Here is a 15,815-nt window from a genome sequence, read left to right on the forward strand (position 1 = left end):
TTATTTATTTAGGTAAGATGCATTTGTGTGAGCATTTGGGGAAATATTTATGCTTTTACGTGTGCGTTTATGAATTGTGTTTTGAATTTACGAATCCGATTTTATAAATGTGAATTGTGCTGTGCATTTATGAATTTTGTTTTGTAAATGTATTATTATTGAGGCTGATCTGGCTCCGTATAAAAGCTATACCAAAAGGTCTTGATCATTTAAGGAGATGTCATTTAGCTTTTGATTAAATAGCCAAAATTGAACAGAATTTTCTGATTGAAGACAAGAGCATTCATGCCTTAGCCGTCCAGAATAAAAGAGAACATCCCAATCGAGTGAAGGGGTTTTTGGAAACTGTGGCTCCTAATTATTGTGATCAAACATCTGCCTCACATTTCCGGATGAAAAGACAAACATGTCATTTAATATCTTTAATTGTTCCGTATACCGTGCTGTCGCGTACACATTTGTAAACAACTTTACAAGTTGGATCCGCTGTGCGACTACATTACTCTATATCACCGCATGGGTTTTGCTGCTGATTGGGCTGACATTTTTGACACACCCACTAAACGAGAGAAAAACCCAATTGCACACGTCTATGATTGCACACCATTTCCGTAAAACATGTCGTTCAACCCGGAAACCGTAGCAAAACGTTGTGCACCGATTTGAGCTTGAACGTGCCCCTGCTGTCATGCTATTTGATAGGCGTCGTGTCATAGCTGGGGGCGAGGCATGGGGGAAAACTGGAGCATACACCTGCAAACATCGTTTTGAGCAGCAACCCAGCTGTTTTTTTTTAATATGCAAAACCAAGGTGGTTTAGGATTCATTATAAAATTGTTGATAATAAATACCAAACCAATGTGTGTTGTTATGCACATCCTTTACAACAGTCTTTCAGATTTGTGTTGCTTCTCAAGGTTGCTTGTAGGGAGTACTTCATTCATTTTAGATCAGCACACTCCTGGTGAAGTGCTTGTTCTTGTGACAGGGAACACACTTGGTCAACTTGATCAATTACACTGGAGCAGAAAATACCATTGTATGGATAATCTAGACTAGGGCTGCACGATAATGGTAAAAATGATAATCGCGATTTTGCTGAAAATCATAATCACGAATATTGATCACGATTATATTGTCAAAAAGGGTAATGTTGTTTACCAATCTACACTTCACCCAAAAGGCCTGTAGGTGGCACACCGACTTCATTTAACCAACTATGATAACTGCGTTAGATGGTAAATCAATACAAAACACATGGTTTTGGTGAACACTTTGTAATCTGTATTAACATTAGATTTTTAAAGCAACACAATTCGTTTACAAATGAGACAAACCACAGATTCAGATTGCCCAGCAAAATTCTTAAAGCAAAGAACAATGAAGAAAATTTCTGTGGCCAGGGACATTCTAAAATGCTTAACGTGAAAAATGCACTGACAGCGATATTACAGTTTCTCTCAATCGATTTGGTACATTTCTCCAAGCTCAGGTAACTGCTCTCAAAACATTTAACACAGTGATATGTCCACTTTCTAATAGTCCTTAACATATAGTAAATTCTTTTTCATTTCATACAAATTACAAATCAAAAGCATAATTTTCTCAAAACACTGTGCACAAAATTCCTTAATGTAATCACAGCAGTTCATACAGCCAAACAAATCTTTAATATATCAGGAAAAATATTTGCAGCTTTTTCATTGGTGCAATCAGTGGTTCAGTGTTGCAGAGATAACAATCAAGGTATATTTCAGAACATGCTTTAAAGCATACAAATTGTCAGCAAAGATATTGGTCCTAAGTGTTGTTGATTAATACCAGTGCTGAAGACACAAGCACATCATGTCGCCAGAAATGGAGTAATCTGTGTCTGAATGTCTAGTGAGCCATTGTGCTTTACCAGTGACCAAATGTGTGTACATAATATACTGATACTCAAACTAGTGTACTTATGGAGATCTATTTTTCTGTCAAGTAGATAAAAAGAATGTGAGGCTGGTTGGTGGCCCCAGTCGCTGTGCTGGTAGAGTGGAGGTTCTTCACAGAGGTCAGTGGGGATCAGTGTGTGGTTTGGGCTGGGATTTGGCTGATGCTGCAGTGGTGTGTAGAGAGCTGGATTGTGGAGAACCTGTAGATGCTCGGAGTGATGCTTATTATGGACAAGGATCAGGACCAATCTGGATGAGTATTGTGTTATGTGCTGGATCAGAGTCTACAGTGAAGAACTGTGGGTCATCAGGATGGGACTTTGAAGAGTGTACTCACAATTATGATACCAGTGTCATCTGTTCGGGTGAGTCATTTAACTGTTTGCTTATAACATTACTTTGTTGTGACAAAGACTAATTAGTTTCGAAACCTGTAAATATTTGTATGGTTATTGAATTTAACTATCAGTCATTGTTTTTGTCTGCTGTGCACTGTCATTCCTGTATTATGAACAGGTCATAAAGCTTCCAGACTCGTTAATGGATCTCACCTGTGCTCTGGGAGGTTAGAGATACTTGATGATCAGTCATGGGTGTCAGTGTGTGCTGCTGCCTTTGACCAACAGGATGCAGAGGTTGTGTGTAGAGAGCTGGACTGTGGAGCTCCTGTACAGGTGCTGGGAGAAGCTGCTTTTGGCAAAGGAGACGCTCAGATGTGGACACAAGAGTTTCAGTGCAGTGGAAATGAGTCTTATATATCTTTCTGTCCAACATCATTTTCTCTCAAACACAACTGTACTCATGAGAATGATATTGGACTGTTATGTTCTGGTAATGGAGCAGTAGTTAATTTTTTTGAAAAACCTTTCTATTTCATGTTTCATACCGTTTAAGAAAACTCTCTGTTCTTTGTCCAGGTTACACTGATTTTAGACTGGTCAATGGTCCTGACATCTGTTCTGGTCGAGTTGAGCATCAATACTTCAGTCAGTGGGGCACAGTGTGTGATGCATGCTGGGATATGAGAGCTGCCAGTGTCCTCTGTAGACAGCTGGATTGTGGGATTGCTGTGTCTGTTGTGGGATCAGACTGGTTTGGAGAGGGAAGTGGTGAAATCTGGGCTGATGTGTTTGATTGTGACGGGAATGAAACAAAACTCTCAGAATGTTCCATCTCTTCATGGAGTCGAGCTGAATGTTCTCATAGACGAGATGTTGGAGTCATCTGCTCTGGTGAGGGGATTTTATTGAAGCCTAATTTTATTCCTCTCCTAATACTATTTACCTTTCAATATCTTAATTAAATGACACATCTTTCACTCAGATTCCTCTCTGGCTGTTCATGATGGTCTGGTGCGGTTGTCTGGAGAGAGACAGTGTGAGGGGGAGGTGGAAGTTTCCATCCATCAGGTCTGGAGGAGAGTTCTGCTGGACTCCTGGAGTCTCACTGAATCCTCTGTGGTCTGCAGACAGCTGGGCTGTGGCTCTGTGCTGAACTTCTCCGGCTCCTCTTCATCCAGTCCTGAACTCAGTCATGAGTGTGTGACGGGCTTCCAGTGCTCTGGGAGTGAAGCTCATCTGGGGAACTGCAGCTCTCCACAAACTCTCAACTGCAGCTCCACACAACAGCTGTCAATCTCCTGCCTTGGTGAGAAGAGAAACTTCTGGGCAGATTCTTCAGTTGTTAGTGATCAATAATGTGTTTTTCTCTCTCTGAATATCAGGTCACGGGTCCATCAGGCTGGTGGGTTCTGGGGGAGACTGTGCAGGGAGGCTGGAGGTTTTTCACAGCGGCTCATGGGGGACAGTGTGTGATGACTCCTGGGATATTAAAGATGCCCATGTGGTGTGCAGACAGCTGCAGTGTGGAGTGGCCCTCAGTAACCAGCAGGTACCAGCCTGGTTTGGTCCTGGTTCTGGACCCATATGGCTGGATGAGGTGGAGTGTGATGGGAATGAGACGTCCCTGTGGAACTGCTCTTCTCCAGGCTGGGGAAAACATGACTGTCAACACAAGGAGGATGTAGGAGTCGTGTGCTCAGGTAAATGTTTATTATTCAGTCATTTAAAATATATGGTGGGAAAATCTAACAGTTACACTTACAGGGGTTAGATCAGTGAAGCTGAAACACCAGGTTTTAGACCACAATATATTATTTGTATGGTGTAGGGCCTCCTTTTGCAGCCAATACAGCATCAATTTGTCTTGGGAATGACAGATACAAGTCCTTCAAGGTGGCTAGAGGGATTTTGAGCCATTCTTCCAGAACAGTGGTTGGTCACTATGTGAGGCTGGTGATATCTGGTGACTCTGCAAGCCATGGGCGATGTTTAACTTCACTTTCATGTTCTTCAAACCATTCTGTCACAAATCTTGCTGTATGTATTTGTGCATTATCATGTTGATACATGGCACCCCTTTAGGGTACGATGTTTGAACCAATAGGTGCACATGGTCCTCCAGAAAAGTTTGGTAGTTCTTGGCAATGACTTACCCATCAAGCACAATAGGGAATGCCATGATATTGGAGCCCAAACCATTACTGATCCACTCTCGTGCTTTAATCTTGACCAATTTAAAGCCTCTTTAGGGCTTATCCACATCTTAACGCCCACGGATGTTGGAAAGACAGTAAAGGTGGACTCAACAGAGAACAATACATGTTTCACATTGTCCACAGCCCAATATTTGCACTGTTGGCACCAATGAAATGGCATTTGTCTTTGGCATAAGTGAGATGTCTAAGTGTCTTTTAGGTGCACATTGAAATCTGCAGTGAGTTGGGCAGCTGTGGTTTTATGTTTTTTGGACAAATATCTGGGTTAGTACCTAGACATCCCTTTCAGACAGCTTCCTCTTGCATCGGCAGTTACTCCTGTTTGATGTGGTTCGTCCTACCTGGTGGTATGCCAACATTACCCTGGATACCATCGCTCTATACACCACAAAGATTTGTTATTCTATTCACAAATGAGCCAACAGTTTGTCCTCTTTTGAACTCTGATATGTCTCTCATTATGTTGTGTGGATTGCAATATTTTATGTACAGCTGTTCTATTGCTCTGCTATTTAAACCTTCACATTCTCCTCTTACGGATGGAATGTAAAACCAGTGAATATTGGCCCCCAGACCATACATATATGGGCGTGTAACCTCCAAAGCTATATTGGCCAGTGTTTTAGTTTCATTGTCCAGCCCATGTATAAATGTTATATCATATGTTAGTGATTGAAATTAATGGGGTTGGATTGAAAGCTGAGGTTGCGTTCATGATTCCATCTAGAGTTTAAAGAGATCAGGTTAACTGAGGGCTGTGAAGGGAATCTGGAGGTTTTCTACAATGGATCCTGGGGTAATGTGTGCTGGAACCAGATGGAACCAGACACTGTGAGTCTGATCTGTCAGGAGCTGAACTGTGGAAGAGCTGGTGCTTTTTTCAATTCTGTACCAAGACTGGAATCAGCTCCTAACTGGCTGGATAAAGTGAAATGTCGACAACACGATTCAAATCTGTGGCAGTGTCCATCTTCACCCTGGGGACAGAATAACTGTAATGAAGATGAAGTGGCCAAAATCACCTGCTCGGGTAAGACAGTTGCAGTTTCCATCTCTAAAAATACAGCAGTAAACATTATTGAGAATATAAACTAAATTTATAAATAATATTGAATTAACTTGTGATTATAGAACAGGAGAGTCATGAGTCCTCTAGAAGCTATTTGTCATGCTCCACATCTCCACATCAGAGACAGTGTTCAGGTAAATTAATTTGATGTACAAGAACATAAAAATCATAACAGCCATATGTGATGAATGTATGTGATTTTGTTCTGGGGAACCAAGACCCTGTCCCAAATGGCACCCTAAACATTTGTAGTCTTCATAAACGTCTCCACTTTCGTAACATAATGCCGCTTTGACTGTCGGGAAGAGGTTTGCTGTGGAGCTTACAACAGTGCGGGCTCAGCAAAAGTGCACATTGAAAGCGCATTTAAGTCCCAAAAGGGGTGCTTGCGAACACACTTCTGAATATCACTGTTCTGACAGAACTCTGTTGGCCTGATGTGTTAATAATGTGTTGTCTACTATATGTTTATTTTAGAGCATGTTCCTCTCAGACTGAGTGGAGGGGCGGGCCGGTGCTCTGGGAGGCTGGAGGTGTATCATAACGCTGTGTGGGGCTCAGTCTGTGATGATCTGTGGGACATCAGCGATGCTCAGGTGGTCTGCAGGCAGCTGGGTTGTGGAGCAGCACTGAGGGCTGATGGGAATTCAGCCTTTGGTGCTGGTGAAGGTGTTGTGTGGCTGAACAGAGTCGAGTGCAGAGGGAATGAGATTCACCTGTGGGACTGTCCTCTCTCCCTGAAGAACCACACTGACTGCTCCCACAAAGAGCACGCTGGACTCACCTGTGCAGGTCACAACAACACACTGACTGATATTAGTCAATATACAACATTTTAGTGCTAATAATATAATTAGCTTTTTCCAATGTGTTGTTGTGTTTGTTTTGACAGATTTGTCAGTGTCCACTACTCCTGCCACAACATCAGCTTCTCCTCCAGTTCCTCAGACAGTGCGCTCCAGCTCAACATCAGTCACTCCTCCACAAACTCCTCCAGCGTCTCTCTCCGTGCCTGTGATTGTACTGGGAGTTGTGCTCTTACTGCTCTTAGTGCCACTGCTTATACTGATTCAGCAGAACAGAGTGATGAGGAGAGGTAGGAGAGATCCAGAGACTGTCATATTGTGTCTTATTCAGTGTGTGATCAGTCATGTGTTGTGAACTGACAGCAGGTTTGTCTGTCTACACTCACAGCTCTCTCTAAGAGGAGACACAGTATGAAGACTGAGGTCGTTTATGAAGAGATTCATCATAGAGCCAGTAAAAAACACAGTGTTTTAACTCAGAGGGGTGAGTAAATGTGCTTGATTTGTCATGATCAACAGACTGATCACTTAATTAAAGGGGTGAGTGGATTCAAAAAATTATACTCAGGGCCTCTCGCTCGATCTGAGCATAATTTTGTTCCACTTTACTGAGTGTCCGAGACGTAAAAGCAATTGGCTTTTCCTACTCATCGGGGCACACGTGATATCCCCACTCCCACCCCATAAGGGGATGCATCACATGTGCGACGAATTGTAAATCTGGATTGTAAGGGTGGATCGCCTACAGTGGTTCTGACTGCAGGGTTGCCGAACGACTAAAGAAACGTTATCAGCGTGATGGTAGAAAACTGTACATTTCTCGTCTATAACCACCCAGTGCAACTTATACCAACGACGGAAATAAGCGCAGTTACAATAGCAAAATATGTGGGAGAGCGTTGCTTTAATGTGACTATATTGTATTGCAATAGGGAGCACTTCAAAGTCAATACCAAACCAAAACTAGTTAGCAAATCATTTATAATTGAAAGAATTTAATGACAAAATCCGGTTATGGTTACACTTAAAATAGTTACAAAATAGATGAATGAGATGATAAAACTTATACCATTAATCGTACCCAGCATGTGTAGAATGTTACCTGAGAGATAGGGAGAGATAGAGAGAGATAGAAAGATAGAAAGAGAGAGAAAAAGAGAAGAGCCAAAGAAGGCCCTAGAAGAGACAGCCAGAGAAAAAGACAGCGTCAGAGGAAAGAGACCCCCAGAGAAAAGAGAGACCTCAGAGGAAGAAGACCTCCAGAGAAAAGACCCCCAGAGAAAAGACCCAGAGCAACAGTTGCAATCTTCTTTTATACATCCCTTGACCATGTGACTGAAACCCTGAGACATTCAAACTGACCAGTCAGACCAGACTTCCCCCACTGTACTACAGGTGTGGCACCATTTGGCCTACAGGCCCTCAACATCTCTGTGTCTTTAGGAATCCCAAACAGCCCCGCTGATAAGAGAGAGGGGGGTGAAACACAATAAAACAAATGTCTTTGTTCAAAGAAAAATATCAAATATCTTTGAATATTTTGGATTCTTTCAGGATCATAATGTGTGAATACAGCTGGTGAGGTAAGGAGATCCTCGACTTTCTGAAAAGATTTTTCACATGCCATGCTCCAGCACCATTTCTTTTCTTTGCATAAAAGAGCATTGAGGGGTTCAAGACAGATGCCAGATTTGGAATGAAATGGCCATAGTTGTTGATCATCCCAAGAAAAGAGCGTTAATGACATTCATTGGTTGGTTCAGGTGCTGTCATTATGGGGTTGATCTTTTCTGGTGATTTGTGTAATCCAGCTACACCGATGTAATGACTCAGACACTTCAATGATTGTCTGAAAAATTCACATTTTTCACACTGCAATTTCAGGCCATATTTCTTCAGTGTAGTGAATACTTGGACTAATTTTGTAAGGTGTTACACATCATCTCGTCCTGTTATTAGTGTGTCATCAAGATACAGTGAGTATTTAGACTTCCAAAGACAATTTGAACCATTGCTTTCTGAAATAATGCAGGGGCCGGGGCAATCCCAAAAGGTAAGAAACAGAATAGCTCTTTTTGAGTGGATATCTCGAAGAAGTAAGAGCTTGAAAAGTCCAGCTTACTGAATAATTGAAAACCAGCCAGAGATGCAAAAAGATGTTCTATGTGTAGGACTGGGTAGTGATCTACACCAGTGTTTCCCAACCTTTTTTCAGTCATGGCACCCTTTGAAAATGTTCAAAATTTTGTGGCACCCCCTCGCATACTTTACACTAGGGGTGTAACGGTACAGATTGCTCACGGGTCGGTTTGTATCATGGTTTTAGGTTCACGGTTGCAGTACTGTAAAAAATGCCACCCTTCATAAATGGACTCTTACAAACTCCCCCACCTCCTTTCGTGATTTGGACCGCTCCAAAACTTTTCGCGGAGTTGTAAACAGGATATCAGTGTTGATACATTTCTGCGCTACTGAATGGTTTTGTATGAGCGCATTTAATTCCCAAAAGGGGTGCTTGCGAGCACACTTCTGAATATCACTGCTCTGACAGAACTCTGTTGGCATCACGCGCGATCTCCGCGTGATGCGCGATCGGCTATATGTGTGTGTTGTAATCATAGACTGTAAAAAAATATGGACGTAGTGTCCGTGACGTCATCCATAGGATTCCGATAAGCCATCTTGTGAGTGAGTCATCGCGTGTCACTCCCGGATAACAGAAAATGGGCAAAAAGGCGGGATGTGCACGCAGCTCATAATAACTATAGCTAACTATATATATATATATATATATATATCATATATAGCTATAATAACTATAGCTAACTATATATATATATATCATATATCGCTATAATAACTATAGACGTAATAAATGGCTATCCACTTGTAACCACGCCCTTAATTATGCAGTACTTTAAGGCTTGAAAGAGTTTGAAAGACAACCGTTTATCCCGCCCCTCAGACTGAGCCCTGTCAATAGTGAGTTTCCAGACCAAACATCTTGATGTGGGTCTGGCTTGTCAGGCTAGCACTTGTATTGTATAGATATGAAAGTGTCTCAGGATACGAGCATGTTATTCAGAGTTAGACGCATGCGCTGTTAACACCAAGTGCTATAAGCTCGCATCGTGATAGCATAAACATAAATTGTATTGTGTTTGTATTAATATATTTGGGTTTATTTGGGTTTAAACTAATAGTTAAGTGCTGCTTGATAGATCTAGTATCGCTTAACTATTAGTTTTAAGTTAGGATATTAAATGGCACAATAAAGAAATGGATATAAACCCAAATATATTAACACACACATACACAAACATTTGCTAAATAAATCATCTTGAAGTACAGACTGGTGTGAGACGTCATGTTCTAACAGGACATCCTGTAGCCGTTCAATTACTCTGAACCAAAGAGATAAAAGAGTGAACAGTGGTTTTTACAAGTACGGTTTGGTATTTACTATGTTCAGGGAATAGAGGACTAATACAAATAAAGAAAATAAAAATAAGAACAAATAACTTAAGTACAAGCAGCAGCACAAATAAATACTATTGAGCAAAGATACTGATAAAATGAACAATGATTTTAGGTTTTTCAGGAAGGTCGAACATTAGGTTTTAGGTAGAGAAATTGAATAAAGTAATCAAATGTAAAATAACTGCATATTTAAAGGGGGGGTGAAATGCTGTTTCATGCATACTGAGCTTTTTACACTGTTAAAGACTTGGATTCCCATCCTAAACATAGACAAAGTTTCAAAAACTAATGTTGGACGTTTGATGGAGTATTTCTGTGTCAAAAATACTCCTTCCGGTTTCTCACAAGTTTCGGCGAGTTTTTTTCGAGTATGGGTCTATTTGACGTTAAATAGAGCGGAAGGTCCTTGTATGGGCCGTACGGGCTCTTCTCCCGGTAGGGTGCGCGCGCGCGTGACTAGAGCACGCTGTAAACAGTCTCTCAGCTGCAGATCCAGTCGTCCGTGAACGGCGCCGCGCTCCACTTTATTCCTATGGGTGACGTCGAGCGACTTCAATTCTTCAGCACAGCATTCCGGGAAGGCAGCGCTGCATTTGAACCGATTTGAACGCAGAAATGACGGGAAGCTTGACAACATCGTTTCAGTTGCGTCTCAAAATGGATTTACACGCCACTGCTGTCAGGACTTTACCAAATCATACCAAAGAAGTGTGTTTCTGACGGAGCGGTCCCAGCGATAAAGCTTCGACGGTGAGTTAACTTAAACTGCTTCAAATGTCTCTGCTATTGGCTACCGTCGCATGAGTAAACATCAGTAAACGACACGATCGCGTGCTTCGTCATTCAAATACGCTAACGGTTACTCCATTGTTGTTCTCTGTATAACGTTACAGTATTCTGACGTGCAAAACCGTTTTGCTTGCTACTTCTAAGGTCTAGTCGCATACAATAGTCCATAAACCGAATCATGTCCTCATACTCTGCGAGTAAACACACAGAAATGTGGAGAGGCCATTAAATACAGTAACTTACATACCACAGAGACGGACGTCCGGCTGTTGCCGTTTCTCCTGTTCAATTTATTTCTCCCTCAGATTTGATTGTGGATCATTATCTGTATTAGCTGAGATAGATGGGTTTCTCCAAGCTTGAGGACGTCACCGCTTTGCGCGCTTGTCATTCTTTAGCTCCGCCCACACGATACGCCTCCAGGCGCTCGGTTTTTTCCGGAAAGACTCGGTACAGCCTATATTTCTTTTATAAATATGATAAAACTAAAGACTTTTCGGAGATATGAAGGATGCAATACTACTCTATAGGTACTCAAGATTGACATGAGATTGACTGAAACTGAGTGTTTCACCCCCCCTTTAACTGTTTAAATTAAAGATCAATCCTTATTGAACTTACAAAAGCTATTGAATCAAGAGCAGTGAGTGATGTCCTTATCTTTTATTTGACATTAAAAAGACAGCAGTTAAGGCTACTGCCCCTTTAAGACCTAATGCAGGGATATGAGTCGTCTTTCTCGACTGTATAAAGTTCTTAAGGCATGTTCAGACTATGTCTGCTTGGATACTCTTCAAGATGGACATGTTGACATACTTTTTGTGTGAGTTTGTCCGTTCAAGTGCAAGACTTGAAAGATAACTCAATATTTGAGCGCTGTGAGCGTGAGTCCTCATTCGCATCTTCTGGCGAATATACCCGGGTGATGATGACGGCGAAAATGAATCACTCGCATGCATTGAACACAGTTTTTTTGTGATGGGTAGGTTTAGGGGTAGGGTGTAGAAGGAAACAGCGTTGATAAACACACTAAAAAGCGATTATGCATCTTACACGCTATTTTATGAAATCAGTCTGGCAGAGGTCAGGTACAGATGCCCTTCCCATAGGTGGATCTCGAACACAAGATGATGAAAGAGAACGCCTCACACGTTTGACAGGAATGGCACTGTCTACACAAAAAATAATATACATACCCAGATATGGAAGCATTGAGCATGTTTAGGGGAGAACCTAGCGCTTGCCTCAGTTTGTGTAAATCCACTTGGGGTTCAGAGTATTTATTTTTTCCCACATTAATTGCACACATCTGGTACAATTATGTGGTTTAATAACCTAGCTGTTCCTTTGTTCCATTAATTCAGTGGACACTTTTTCTTGATTTACCACAAAAGAATGTGAGGGCACATTGTAACATGACCAAGTGACAGCTTGGAAATGTTATCTGATATAATAAATAAAAAAATCTAAGACAAACTAAAATATTTTGTCAACAAATTCACTATTTTAAATAAAATAATGGCATTTTTAATCATTAAAAATATACTTTTTTTTGTTTGACAACAAACACATCACTAAATACAGCTATACAGCATAGTTAAAAAATAATTAGATTTCTGAACATTGAGTCACCTTTTTTTCCTCATGGTTTCTCAATAGAATTAATATAAAGTAGAGAATATAATAGTGTAGTTCTAATAGGGGCACAAAGTAACACAGTGTTACAACTGAACCATCTGCACAACTGAACTGGGATATAAAGCACATGTGTAGATGTAGGCACCTGGTATGTTTCCAAAGCTCAAGTCCAATGTTTTGCTCAAGAGCAATGTTTTAGTGAAATATCTCATTGATTCAATTTTATTTATTATCCATAATACTGTTAACTGAAAATATGTTCATATCTGTAAATATGCCTAATCGGTGTCTTATACTGTACTTTTCATATTTTTATTCGTATCATTATTATTATGTATCTTGTTGTAGTATGTATACATGTGCACTGGAAATGTATTTACTGAGAAAAAAACCCTTGTCTGTGCAAGCACCCTTTGCAATAAAGCGCTTTCTGATATGATTTAAAGCATGTGGGGATTTTGGCCGATTTGTGATTGTCTGATAGTTCTGCTCTGTTCCTAACAGGAAGTGTCCTTTCTATGAAACCGCATTCTGGATATGAAGATGCTGATGAGCTTCTTTCAGGTTAGAGGAATGATGTATTATAATGTTACCTGCTACATACAAAAAGTATGTACATATGTTAAATTAAAAACATTGAGAAAAAAGTAATCTTAGCAGAGTGTAATAATAAAGTACAATGTATACTGTATATGAATAATGTGCATGTATGTGTTTTCTTTTTCACAGCAAAATCTGCAGTTGGAGTCACACCTGACTACTATGATGACGTCACCACCATTAAAGGCCCAACAGGTCAGTGACTTTAATTGATCTCAGGAATTCAGTTAATGTTATTTGCCTATTTGAATTTGTGTCTGTTTATTCTCTCTTTCCTCTTAAATTATCTTAGAAAAGCAACAAATCAAACCAGAGAATTAGGATGGTGTAATCAATGCTGAACGCATATATGTGTGACTATATGTGTGTGTGTTATTATTATTATTATACAACCAGGCATAACATTATGTGATTGTGTTGGCCCCCCTTTTGCTGCCAAAACAGCCCTGACTCATCGAGGCATGGACTCCACTAGACCCCTGAAGGTGTGCTGGGGTATCTGGCACTAAGATTTTAGGCACCACAGGCCTCCATGGATCAGGCATGTTTTTTTCAGCACATCCCACAAAAGCTCGATTGGGCTGAGATCTGGGGAATTTGGAGGCCAAGTCAACACCTCAAACTGGTTGCTGCGTTCCTCAAACCATTCCTGAACAATTTTTGCTTTGTGACGCGGCATATTATCTTGCTGAAGAAGGTCACAGCCACCAGGGAATAATGTTTCCATGAAAGGGCGTACATGGTCTGCAACAATGCTTGGGTAGGTGGTACATGTCAAAGTAACATCCACATGGATGACAGGACCCAAGGTTTCCCAGCAGAACATTGTCCAGAGCATCACACTGCCTCCGCCGGCTTGCCCATAGTGGGTCCTGGTGCCATGTGTTCCCCAGGTAAGAAACGCACACGCAACCGGCCATCCACCTGATGTAAAAGAAAACGATTCATCAGACCAGGTCACCTAATTCCATTGCTCAGTGGTCCAGTTCTGATGCTCACATGGTTGGCGCTTTCTGCGGACTGTTGGCGCTTTCGGCGGTGGATAGGGGTCAGCATGGGCTCCCTGACTGGTCTGCAGCTATCAGCTCTACGCAACAAACTGTGATGCACTGTGTATTCTGACACCTTTCTTATCAGAACCACCATAGGTCAACAGTTTGATTGGACCACACAGGCCAGCCTTCGCTCACCATCAATGAGCCTTAGCTGCCCATGAGCCACTGGTTCACCACTGTTCCTTCCTTGGAGCACTTTTGATAGACACGGATCACTGCATACTGGGAACCCCCACAAGAGCTGCAGTTTTGGAGATGCTCTGACCCAGTAGTCTAGCAATCATAATTTAGCCCTGGTCAAACTCGCTCAAATCCTTATGCATGACCATTTTTTCTGTTTCTAACACATCAACTTTGAGGACAAAATGTTCACTTGCTGCCTAATATATCCCACCCACTAACAGGCGCTGTGATGAAGCGATAATGTTATTACATGAACATTGTATTCTGTTGTATTTTATCACAAAATAGGCACGTCAGTTCAAGACATGTCACAAGTAAGGGTGATCATGGAAAATAATCCAAAGAATAAACATGAATCAACATCTGAAAGTATGTTGAGGATGCATTACAGATTACAGAAATGTATCATGTCGTGTAATCACTCAATCAGTGTTTCAAAGGCTGAAAGACGTCTTTCGAAAGAGGCAAAAACTGCCTTATGTGCAATTTACGTTTCCATACAATGTGTTTAGAGTGTTGATTATATCTCAAAATAAATAGTAACTGCATTTAGGCTACTAGTTTGGCCTCTGTTTTAACCTTTAATGCTCAAGTAAGTGCTCCATATACAGCATTATCTTTAAGACACTTTTAGTCATAATTTCTTTAATTTAAGGACAGATGTGTTCAGTTAACCACTGTTTAATAAATTAAATTTTCTGCTGTGCCGAACCCATAACGAAACGTGACTTCAAAATGAGAGATATCTACCGAAATGTCAGATTTGTGTACCGGTACACCCCAACAATATTTTTCTGTATTTTGTTGTAGAGGACTTGGCAGAAAACTATGATGATGTTGTCATCGTCCGGCAGTTCTCCAGTGATAAAGCAGGTGTGGGTTTTAAATTACTCTTCTACATTAGAACAGGGTTTTTTTAGCCCTCTTTTTCCATCTTATAGTAGCATTTAAAGTATGAAGACTTTTTTCATGTAATTAATAAGACATTTATATCAGAGGGTGTTGAGGAGGAGTATGATGATGTGAAGAATGTCGGGGAATATAAGAGTAACACTTTTGGTACGTTACTGACACCTTTTTTAACTGAATCATTCTTGTTTATTATTCTTTATAATAGCTTTATAGAATCGATTTCTCTTGTTCAGTTATCACAATAGTAAATTTAAACAGACTGAAAACATTGTGTTTGTTATAATGCCTTTTAAAGCAAGTTGATCCACGAATTTGCTCTTGTTTTCTAATAACAGACTATGACGATGTGGAGGAAAATCCAGGAAAACCGGGGGGAACTCTGTAACTCAAACCACACTCACCGTCTCAAATCAAAGTTTTTAAGTGATCTGCTGTTTACCTGTTTAAGATCCTCTATACTGTATGTTTTGCTTGCAGTTCAGCAATGTTTTATGTTGCACTTTGTATTGAAATCTAATTCAGCTATAATTTCTGAGAAAAAAAATTGCACTGCTTTTAAAATGTTTGAATTTTTCCCCTAGATGTTTTTGCTGATCATATTTTTTTGTGCTATTTCACTAGATTGATACATTTTAATGAAGCCTTAGAAATTTGAGAGAGGGACAAATTTTGAGTTCTTTACCTTTGAGCCGCCAGCACAACCGTCTTTAACATTTCACTGCAACTTCAACTATACACAGGTCCTTCTCAGACAATTAGCATATTGTTATAAAGTTCACTATTTTCCATAATGTA

At 40.6% G+C, this 15,815-nt stretch overlaps 1 protein-coding gene across 1 annotated transcript in view; it reads left to right on the top strand.

Annotated features, from left to right (window-relative positions):
• LOC137049120 (uncharacterized) overlaps window positions 1-15,815 on the top strand; it is a 134,132-nt gene that overhangs the window by 65,616 nt on the left and 52,701 nt on the right. The window contains 9 exon segments of the mRNA XM_067427504.1: window positions 1,982-2,296; window positions 2,448-2,762; window positions 2,849-3,163; window positions 3,255-3,578; window positions 3,655-3,972; window positions 5,216-5,556; window positions 5,685-5,691; window positions 6,035-6,349; window positions 6,450-6,653. Coding sequence (XP_067283605.1) covers window positions 1,982-2,296; window positions 2,448-2,762; window positions 2,849-3,163; window positions 3,255-3,578; window positions 3,655-3,972; window positions 5,216-5,556; window positions 5,685-5,691; window positions 6,035-6,349; window positions 6,450-6,653 — 2,454 coding nt within the window.

Source organism: Pseudorasbora parva, chromosome 20, assembly GCF_024679245.1.
Source record: "Pseudorasbora parva isolate DD20220531a chromosome 20, ASM2467924v1, whole genome shotgun sequence".
Lineage (NCBI taxonomy): Eukaryota > Metazoa > Chordata > Actinopteri > Cypriniformes > Gobionidae > Pseudorasbora > Pseudorasbora parva.